This window comes from Triticum urartu, chromosome 1A (genome assembly GCF_056163025.1).
Source record: "Triticum urartu cultivar PI428250 chromosome 1A, HENAU_Tu73, whole genome shotgun sequence".
NCBI classification, from domain to species: Eukaryota; Viridiplantae; Streptophyta; class Magnoliopsida; order Poales; family Poaceae; genus Triticum; species Triticum urartu.
Genome location: NC_141873.1, coordinates 252,677,764 through 252,688,993, shown reverse-complemented (window position 1 = coordinate 252,688,993; position 11,230 = coordinate 252,677,764). Strand labels below are relative to the sequence as shown.

The 11,230-nt window shown below is 47.2% G+C and overlaps 1 protein-coding gene across 1 annotated transcript; it reads left to right on the top strand.

Annotated features, from left to right (window-relative positions):
• Positions 1-6,658: 6,658 nt before the first annotated feature.
• Positions 6,659-7,828, top strand: LOC147990740 (cyclin-B2-2-like). Its single transcript, XM_087531163.1, has 4 exons — positions 6,659-6,832; positions 7,422-7,514; positions 7,612-7,698; positions 7,805-7,828. Exons 1-4 carry the CDS (start codon positions 6,659-6,661, stop codon positions 7,826-7,828), a joined length of 378 nt encoding a protein of 125 aa, XP_087387289.1.
• Positions 7,829-11,230: the final 3,402 nt, after the last annotated feature.

Sequence of the window (11,230 nt, the reverse complement as noted above, 5' to 3'; positions counted from 1 at the left end):
TACTGACGGGTTTTGAGGTACGTGAAATGATGTATATTTTTGAAAGTACCGCACACTTTTAGATGTGCCCTGTGTATATAGTAGCCCCTGAGACTCTGGTTGTCGTTGAAAACGGTGGCAAACAGAGGATCATAGTCCCAGGCAATAACCAAACTGCCTTTATGTACAGGTGGAAGCTCCCGTGGCTAGCCAGACTGATGGGTATGCCGAACTAAAGCGGCAGCTGGATGCGGCAGATGCCGACATCGTGCTTGTCAACGAGCGGCTTGACGAGGCACAGGGTGAGTGGCCTTTCTGGTGATCGTCACATAATAAGAGCAGCATGATGCCAATATCTTTAATATGTTGTGACTGCAGATGGAGCGGCCACCATGGAGACCCTTCGGGCGGAGCTTGCCCGAGCCAAGGAGCAAGCAAGGAGTAGCAATGCGGCTGCTTTGCAAGCGGCCGAAGAGTTAAGGGCTGAACAGGGCGCACATTGTGAGATCAAAGAGAAAATGGCCAAGATGGCTGTAAAGTTAAAAGATATTGCCGACCGTTGCCAGCTTCTTGAAGAAGAAAACCGGGCGAAGGCAACGGACCTGGAAAAGGCCACGATGGCGACCAAAGACACCCGCTCTGTGATGAGAGCGAAAAAGGAGGAGCTGCGTCAAGCCGGGGATATCGCGGCTGGGAAGCCCTTTATGCTGCGGAGGAAGTTTGGAGATCCTCAGTATGCCCCTCTGGACCGGCTGTGGAGTTCGGCGGACGCATATCTGGACTTGGAGGCGAGTGCTGTTGATGCGGCCGAATACTTCTGAGATCAAACCGATCGTGAAGTGGACAAGCTATTCTGGTCACAATTTAACGTTCCAGAGCATCCACTTCCATTGACTGATTAGCTTGCCGAATGGGCCGAGCTGAATAGATTGTCTGAACTTGCCATGAGGTCTGTTGTGGATCATCTGTGGCCGGAAAGGCCAAAGCCGAACAACTATTTTAGTTTGGTGCAGCAGTTCCTTGGTGCGGTGCCGCACATTAATGCGATGAAGAGGTCGGCGTGCATAGAAGGCTCGCGGATGGCCCTTGCCCGTGTCAAAACATACTGGGCGGAGATGGATGCCACCATTGTTGCGACGCAGGGTTCAGCCATAGGCCGAGTGGCTGCCGAGCACTATTTTGAAGAAGTTCTTGAAGGCGCTCGTTCGATAGAGGCCCAGTGCTCAAAGAATATTATGTTTGAGTGACATGTATTCCCATTGTAAAAACAATGTTTTATTAAGTTTATCAAGGCTATATTTATACTTTTGCCCGAAAGTATTATGATGCCTCCTGTGCGGCCGTTTATGTATATATGTATATAACCTGAAAGATTGCAGTCGTTGACTTCAGCACCCACGCATATAATGCGGGGGTGTTTGCAGAAGACGCATGTTCACACTTGACCCAACGTCTTGGTCCATTAAGGAGGTGATAGCGCAGCGAACTAGGCAACCGGACTATAATGCTTTAACACTTTCACTTAGCTAGAGGAGTTTGACAGTGGGGCTACTATATAGCCCCTGGTGGCTCCGCACTCATCCGAATTCGGGGTACGTACATGCCTGGCCGGGAAACGGCCCTTCGTTAAGGCGGAGGAATCCCAAAGATTTCCATAGGTCATCGAGTGGTTGACCAGTCTCACGCTATATCATGACAGTCACTTTTCGGCTTTCTCTACTGAGGTGCTCGTCCGGATGAACCATGGCACAATCGTAGTGGTTCTCCTGGTGCTGCCTTAGCCGATAGAGCGGAACGTAAGGCAACAAAACATAGGAGCCGGGCAAACCCAACATTTGACCAAAGACATGATTCGGAGCTGATGCATATAAGGCCAAACTCGCGACGCCGAACACTCCCTAAGGTATTCGGTCTTTATGGTGTAAACCGGGCCTAAACAGTGCCCTTTGTAATAAGCCCCTGGTGTCCAGTTGCGTGCAATATTCTGACATGGCTACATGCCAATACGTCAGCATCCTTCTCACTTGTACTGAGAATCCGAGGGATGTGTATCAACAAGAGACAGTAAAAAAGGTTTACGCAGGGTCTTAATCTAAAAAGAATCCTTGGAACGGGTCCCTGCTGCACGTCTGCGCCTGTGTCTCCGTTGTGCCGTATTCTAGACGGGTGTAGCACGATGGTCATCTGGAAAAGTGAGGAACTTAATTGAAAAGTTGTCGTGTAAAAGGTAAGTTATACTAAATAAACAATATGAGTAAAGTTGAGCCTGATTGTCACTTGTGCGCGCACGTTGAGCCCCTTGTATTGTAATAGGGGTATAGCCATCAAACCTATATCAATTACATATAGCAGTACCGGACTCGTCCAACCGTGTCCGTGGTCTTAACGACCTGTCAGATGCTTTAGTTGGTAAGGCCGTTTAGTGTGCGGCTGCCAAGGCAGCCGCACGGTCTTCCGCGCGCAAGGAGCGCTCAATATTTCCATTTATTGTAATGATGCCACATGGACCGGGCATCTTAAGCATGAGGGAAGCGTAATGCGGTATTGCGTTAAAGCGAGCGAAAGCTTTGCGTCCGAGTAGTGCTTGATAGCAACTTTGGAACGGAGCGATGTGGAAGGTTAAATTTTCGCTGTGGAAGTTATCGGGGAAGCCGAATATAACCTCTAGTAGTAGGGAGCCCGTGCAATGGGATTCTGGGCCTGGCATTACTCCTTTAAAGGTAGTATTGCTATGGCTAATTTTTGTTGGGTCTATCTCCATTTTGCGGACTGTGTCCTGATATATCAGGTTTAAACTGCTGCCACCGTCCATCGGGACTCGTGTGAAGTGGTATCCGTCAATCATCGGGTCTAACACCAAGGCAGCCCATCCTGCATGCCAAATACTTGCCGAGTAATGCCGATGGTCGAAGGTGATCGGTTGGGACGACCAGTGGCAGAACTCCGCTGTGATAGGCCCTGGGACATGTGTCTCTAGGAGTGCCGCTTTATTTCTCCCCTTTGTCACGTGTAATGCGTTGACTGTTTTGACTTCTGGTGGGAATTTCTTCTGTTCCCCAGTGCTTTGCTTGCGAGGCTCATCCTCGTCTGCGCTTGGTGTATCCTGCCCCTTATGTTCGGCGTTGAGCTTGCCGGACTGCTTGAAAACCCAACATTCCCTATGGGTATGATTTGCAGGCTTATCGGGGGTGCTATGGATCTGACATATGTTATCCAGAATCTTGTTTAGGCTGGACAGTTCATCTCTGTTGCCTTTGGAGGGCAGCTTTTGCTGACCTGGATGAGAGCTTCTGAATCCGGCGTTTACCGCCGTGCTCTTCGGGCTGTCTTCTTTATTCCGGCGCTTATTTTTGCTGCGTCGTGATTTCCCGTTTCCATCCCTGACTTCGGATGTACTTGGGTCGCTGGTGCTGCATCGGGCTAACCAGCTGTCCTCGCCTGCGCAAAAGCGGGTCATGAGGTTTGTTAATGCTGCCATTGTTCTTGGCTTTTCTTGGCCGAGGTGTCTGGCAAGCCATTCGTCTCAAACGCTATGCTTGAAAGCTGCTAAGGCTTCGGCGTCCGGACAGTCGACTATTTGGTTCTTTTTAGTGAGGAACCTGTTCCAAAGCTTTCGGGCTGACTCTTCGGGCTGTTGAGTTATATGACTTAAATCGTCTACATCCGATGGTCGGACATACGTCCTGTGAAAATTTGCCCGAAAGGCGTCTTCGAGCTCTTCCCAGCTTCCAATGGAGTTTTCGGGGAGGCTTTTAAGCCAGTGCCGAGCTGGCCCTTTGAGCTTGAGTGGTAAGTACTTGATGGCGTGGAGATCGTCTCCCCGAGCCATATGGATATGGAGGATGTAGTCCTCAATTCAGACTCTAGGGTCTGTTGTTCCGTCGTACTCCTCTATGTTTACGGGTTTGAATCCCTCTGGAAATTCATGGTCCAACACCTCATCGGTGAAACATAGGGGGTGTGCGGCACCCCTGTATTTGGGTGTACCGTGGTGTTCGGATGTTTGTTGTGTTGCATTGCATGCTGGGGCGCGCTTGCGTGGCCCGTACATGGATCTGGTTGTGTCGTCCTTTTGATGAGAGTCCTCGCGTGGATCGCGTACTGGCTTATGTGCGGCGTCGTTTGCCACTCTATGTTGGCCATGAGGTCGTCTATCCGACCGGATGGCCGTTTTAATTTTTGGTTGCAGGGGATCTAAGGCCTCCTCATCGAATTTAGGTAGCAACTTTCGCTTTGGGTAGCTCTTGGTGTGGCGATTACTGCCGTACTTCGCTGTAGTGTTGAGTACTTCACTCCATCTGATTTTGAGTGTGTCTTGTGCAGCCCTGAGCCTTTGCTTCTGCTTTTTCAGACTCCTCGCAGTGGCAACAAGCCTTTGATGGGCATTCTATTGCTCCGGGTGCCTGTCCGGTGTGATGTCTTCCGGACTGTTATCTTCGACGGAGTCGGGTTGTTCGGATTGATTCTCCGTGTTGCCGTCGTCGGGCGATGGTTCACCCTCCTCTAATGCTGGGTTTATATGGTCGTTGTTTCTGCCGAGGCGGGGTTTGGAGCGGCGCTTACGCCGCCGCTTTGACTGCTTCTCGAGGGAACAACCCCTCGCTGCGTCCTTCCGTTCCTCGTCGTCATTTTCTTTGGGTGCATCCACCATCTATACGTCATCTACTACCACTATAAAAGCACGAAAGGGCGGAGAACCAATTCATCCTATTCATCCATGCAACAAATCGTACGGCTCAGAATCATCCCATGTTTGTGTTTAGTGCTAATTCCAATTACCCCTTACCAAACGCACGTCTCCCTCCTGTCCACCTCCACTCGCCGTAAAAAAGGGGAAAGAAACCGCTCCTGCCTCCTCTCTCGCACTTCCCCCACGCGCGCACTGCCGCCGTCCCTCACTCAAAGAAAACCCACGCGGCATGTGGCGCTCGCACGCCTCCCCCTCGCCGCGCCGGGTGAACCCCGCGTGTCACCCTCGAAAAGGGAGATGTGCGGTGCCTGGACGCCGCCCCGTGCCGCCGCGGTTGATGCCAGCGAGGGTGCTCCTGTACTCTAGCCGAGGCTGCACTCTCACAACGTCTCCTCCCTGGCCCTTTCTTCCTCTTCGTCGGCACAGGAACGGGGGTCGCCGTATTGGGCAGCAGTTCGCCGCCACACCTCACTAATCTATCTCCTCTATCTTCGTTCCCACACTGCAGGGCGCCATGGCCATGGACCAAAGCTCCGCTGGTCCTTCCCTCGCGACTGCCAGTCTTCCTCCCTACCAGATTGACGACGGTGATGACCGGATCTTCCCCGCTGCCATTCGTTTCCAACAGACATCAGCGGATGGGGTTTCTTCCTCACGGCCTCCACCTACGGACTCATCGGCCGGTGATTAGACCTGCTCGGCATGCGGGATTGTGTCCTCTCCTAGCGAGGCGGTCGTGTGTCTTGCCCGTCGCGCCCTCGGCTGTCGAGTATTTTTCCTCGGCGCACCCTCCTCCAGTAGCTCTATCGCATACGTGAACCATCCAAGTGGGTAGGTTTGGTTCTGATCTTAAATTCTTTCCACATTCAAATTTTCCTTCATTTTGTTCAGATTGAATTTTGGGCTGTGTTTCATTGAAGGCCCGATTTCACCTGGTGAGAGCTGTTGATCTCAAGTTTAAAGCTTATATCTGTTAGGTTCAAAACTGAATTTGATCAGAGGAAGTTCTGTGTGTTTTCAACCCTGCAACACCCGTTGCATTTTTCTTCAGCATGACCAACAACTCCACCACCTCCGAAGTTAACCATGGCCAGCTACCCAATATATCGTCCAGATGCTTGATGGATAGCATCACCGCGGCACACGATTTCGAGGTGGCCAGTTACCAGTTGCTGGATGGCATCGGGGTCGGCAAGCACGTTCGCTCAAGTTTCCGGCTCGCCTAGCATCTGCCCGACCTCCCCAGCCAACCCAGCCGCCCCCTCTGGGCTGAGCCCCTATGCTGGTGGTCGACAAGGTTTGCAAGAGGCAACTTGACTTTTGTAGATTTATTTGTTTCTTAGACAGGTGATGCTTTTCTATATTATGCATGGATTCTTGATAGCCATCATGGATTACTACTAATTAGGTAATCAAATATTAAATAAGTAAAAATTCTGCACAGTATAGTACTAATAACATGGTGTTAGACCAACGAGGTTTTAGAATGCAAATAAAACCGATCTCCATTAGGATGTTTTCCCCAAATGAGGTATTGGCCCTCAATTGAATTATTTCTATTCATCTCTATGATTGTTTTTGCTTAAAGCCTATATTAGTCGAATTTAATTTATTGTGCAGTTACACCTGATTGCACCATTTAATGAGTTCGATTTGGGGTAGGATCAATGTTGTTCGTTGTTCTGTTCCATGATTCCTAGCATTTTTTGTTTCATCAAAGGTGGTCACATTCAGATTTTTTTAGTTAATGATGAGATGTTTAGCCATCCTCCCTGGGGCTCCAATCTGTGAGTATGTTGGTGTGTTGAGGAGGACTGAAGAAGTGGGAGGTTCTAAAGATGGACGGGAGGTACTAATTGTTTCGCTTCAAGCTTTCATTTCGCTTACTCATCATTTGTCTCATTGCTCGGTTTCTTAGTTTGTCTCTGAAAAATGGATGTTTGTAAATTATTTGTTTCCACTCTTGTACGAAAAAGGGCAGGGTCTGATATGCATATGTCATCACTTCACGTTGAGAACGATTCCGAGGCACCACCGGTGCCGGAGGACTACATCGATGCTGGCTCTGTTGGAAGTTTCGCAAGGTTCATAAACCACAGCTGCAACCGTAACCTCTTTGCCCAGTGTGTCCTAACAAATCACCACGACGTCAAGCTACAAAAGGTGACGCTTTTTGCTGCTGACACGATAGTTCCACTTCAGGTGAATTGATTTCTGATGCATCTCAACAATTTCTACATGTAAAACTCTATAGCTTCTCTTGAGTTCTAACTGGTATACGTGCTTTGACGGAGCTTTGCTACGACTATGGCTATGTCTTGACTCTTGAACAACGTCGTTTCTGTGGATGGCGAAATCGTCAAGCTACCATACTACAGTGGTGCCCCAGACTGCCGGAAGCGACTTTACTAGCGGATCCTTTCAGTTGGGGGATTATATGTAGTACTAGGGGTATGAATGCGACAATGCCTGTTGTGTGTATGACAAGCACAGCATCCTATAATTATTAGCGAAAGAAGCGCGTTCTCTTTTTGTGCAGGGTAGATGACATGCTGGACACGCTAATTACAGTTAGTACAAAGTTTGTCTGGGTGACATGCCTTTGGGTCATGATGGCATGACATTTTGTGAACAACTGGTTCATATAAGTTGATGGAGGATTTAATCGATCTTTAGACATTTACATGGTCATCATCCTGCTTTTGAAGTATCTCTGTTCATATTTCAGCATATTTGTTCTTTTTGTTACCAGGTAGCACCTGACATCGACAGCTATGACATCAGGAACTCCCTCGCAGTTGTCGAATACCTCGCTAAAATTTATAGCTTCTACAGACGGACCAAGGTAATTATCTGCTTGGAACCCCGTCGAAGTTATTTACAGAGTTCTGACCTTGTACGGCAATAATAATCTCATTGCCAAATTTGTTGTGCTGTACAAGTTGAGTTGTGAGCCCCCCACCTACATGACACACCAAACTGATATCAATGAGAAAAGGCATATTTTTCTGATTGACTGGTCGATTGAGGTAAGGATTCCATTCGATGCTTAGTGGATTCGGCAAAGTAGTCTATCTTGGTATTCTCCGGAATGTAAAGTTCTTACAAACCCCAATGTTTCATTGTCCAATGCAGTATGCAGGTGCAGTACAAGCTTGAGCTACTGGGTGAAACACTATTCCTTGGTGTCAACATCATTGATAGATCAATGCATAGAAAAGTATGTCTCAAGTTTTCTCTTGAATGGAACCTGCAAGTTTCTCATCTGTTTAGTCAAGCTTACCTTGAAAAGAATTATAAATACTACAGGAAGGAGAGTAAGATAATGACAGTTCATTGGAATATGGATTTTGAGAGGATATATGTGGGTTTAGCTCTCTGTAATTACATATTACTTTCCTTGCTGATGCTATTGCTCATGTTATAAAACTGGTCTACATCGCACACATGGTTTCCAGCAAAGAAAAAATGTCATGATTTATAAACTAGGCTTGTGTGCTCAAGTAATATTTTAGTGCTTAAACAAAAGAAACCATTTTATCACTCCTGCAGTCCACAGGAAAAAGAAGAAAGAACTTCCACCATAATCTTGTCTTCCTACTTACTTTCACTAACCAAGAAAAATAAACTATAAAGGAATATTTTTAGAAAATAGTGATCCTTTTCTGTTTGAAATGCACAACTCCTAGCTTGTCTTTTACTTCTGTTCTGTACATGTACAAGATGATCTATAAAGGATTTTTTTTCCAGAAAATAGATAAAGATCCTTTTCAGTTTGGAATAAACTATAAAGGAATCTTTTCAGAAAATAGTAAAGATCCTGCTGAATGGTGTTGTACTTGTACATACTGGAATTGTAGGCCGGATAGTCTACAATATGATCAGGATGAATTTATCTCCAGGGTAAAAGAGCCAACCATCGTGCATGCCGTTTGGTTGGAAATGATATTGCCTTTAAAATGTATGCACTATATTGCCTTTAAAATGTGTGAGTGCATTCTTGGCATCTAACGTTGCCAAACCCGACATTGATTCTTGTTAAGAACTACTATAAGAATATGATAGTATGAGAGACAGGTAGGCAAGCTGTATTTGATTGGGAGTAGATGTATCTCTGAAAAATGAATTAGTCGAGACGTGCGTTGCACGTGCAAGCTTACTAGTATGATGAAGTGGGCGTCCAGTGCCCTGTGGGCAGTGGTTCCTGTTCGTCTCCTGCATCATCGTCCATACCGTTGATGTCTTCGGAGTCGAAGTCCAGCATGTCAGTCAAATCATCGAAAGTGGATACTAAGTGGGTGGTGGGTGGGCGCGAATTTCTTCGTCATCCGCATCCCAATCCTGCCGGGCATAGTTCGGCCAGGACTCTCCCGACAAGGAGAGAGACCTTAATGAGTTCAGTATGTCGCCGAAGGGCGAGTGCTGAAAGATATCTGCAGAGGTAAACTCCATGATCGGCGCCCAGTCGGATTCGATAGACATGGGCGCAGGCGGTTCGGAGTCCGTGGCCGGGGAAGGATCCGGTAGCTTGGCATCACGGCTCTCGTGAAGGGTAAGGTCGATATTCGGCTCGATCAGCATTGAGGATATGACCCCCGTGTCGGGGTCTATCCACCCGTCCATGGATGGCGCAACTGGTTCCGAATTGAGGGTCGGAGCGGTTACTGGCGCGATCTCCTGAACACTGTCCGATGGTAGAGCTAAATCATGATCATCGTGACTGTGTGGCGCACATGGCAGGGGCTCGAATCCGTCGAAGATCAAGTCTCCGCGGATATCGGCCGTGTAGTTTAAGCTTCCAAATCTGACCTGGTGGCCAGGGGCGTAACTCTCGATCTGCTCCAGATGGCCAAGCGAGTTGGCCTGCAGTGCGAAGCCGCCAAATACAAAGATCTGTGCGGGGAGAAAAGTCTCACCTTGGACTGCATCGCTATCGATGATTGAAGGAGCCATCAAGCCTAATGATGACGACACAGAGGAACTCTCAATGAAAGCACCAATGTCGGTGTCAAAACCGGTGGATCTCGGGTAGGGGGTCCCAAACTGTGCGTCTAAGGCAGATGGTAACAGGAGGCAAGGGACACAATGTTTTACCCAGGTTCGGGCCCTCTTGATGGAGGTAAAACCCTATGTCCTTCTTGATTATTCTTGATAATATGAGGAGTACAAGAGTTGATCTACCATGAGATCGGAGAGGCTAAACCCTAGAAGGTAGCCTATGGTATGATTGTATGTTGGCCTACGGACTAAAACCCTCCGGTTTATATAGACACCGAAGGGGGCTAGGGTTAAACAAGGTCGGTTACAAAGGAGGAGATATACATATCCGTATTGCCTAGCTTGCCTTCCACGCCAAGCAGAGTCCCATCTAGACATGGGACGAAGTCTTCAATCTTGTGTCTTCATAGTCCAACAGTCTGGCCAAAGGATATAGTCCGGCTGTCCGGAGACCCCCTAATCCAGGACTCCCTCAGCCGTTATAGCCCACTTTTGTACTACCTCTTATTTAGTATAAAATTTTGACCATAGATTTACGTAAGAAAATGCCAATGCATGTCACTAAAAATTACACCATTTGAAATTATGTTCAAATTCAAATCCAATGATATAGTTCTTAGTGACATGAATTAACATTTTGTCAGTTAAATCTATGGTCAAATTTTGATACTACAAAATAGGAAGAGTAAACTAGGACGAAGGTAGTACTTTCTCTTAAGGTAACCATATAGTTACCGGAGTAGTCTAAGTTACTTTCCACTATGACTAGCCTAGGCTACTATAGTAGTACAACAAAAAAATGATGTAGGTGATCACGTGAGAAAAAAAGTACTAAAAACATTTCTTTCGGTGAAGTGCGTAGATGCAGTTTTGAACACTACACTTGTCATCGTGATTTGGGAAAATTACGAAAAATTTGAGCTACGTTGTTATTATCGTTTACTAATAGGAAATAAGTTTCACCTTGATGAGTAGCTTCTCCATGCACGAAAAGCATGTAAGGAATCCAACAACTTGATCCAGATTGGGGCCGATAGATTTTATTGCCAAGATCTCCACTATGCGCATAGACTGGGTCAAGCTTGTGGGAATCATTTTCTGGAAGAGGGTCGTAAATACATCAAGAAGAAATTTAAAAATGTGAATTTCAAGTAGACGGAGAAGAATATGAGTGTTGTACCTGAACGATTACAGATCCAATAAAGAGTTCAGAGAATTTGGCAGACGAGTGCACCAACGTTGTCAATTTCGGCACGTCAATGACCCTGATTTTTGTTGGACCTTCTAGATCCGATACAAGAAATCTCTCAAGGAAAGGCACATTCTCAATGACCATAACGTGGAACAGCTGGAGTGATCTCTTCCCAATTGATGTCTTGTTGCGGGGCCAGTAAGACACATAAATCCATCGGAGATTCGTCGAGGCGATGTGGAGGCTAATGAACCTGTGGATCTGCTCAAGACGAAGGTACTCGAACGCAGTACAGCTCCGGAGCAGGTGCTCCATAGCCTTCTTCGAGATGACAATGTCGAAGAGGTCGAGATGCTTGAGTTGAGGGAGAA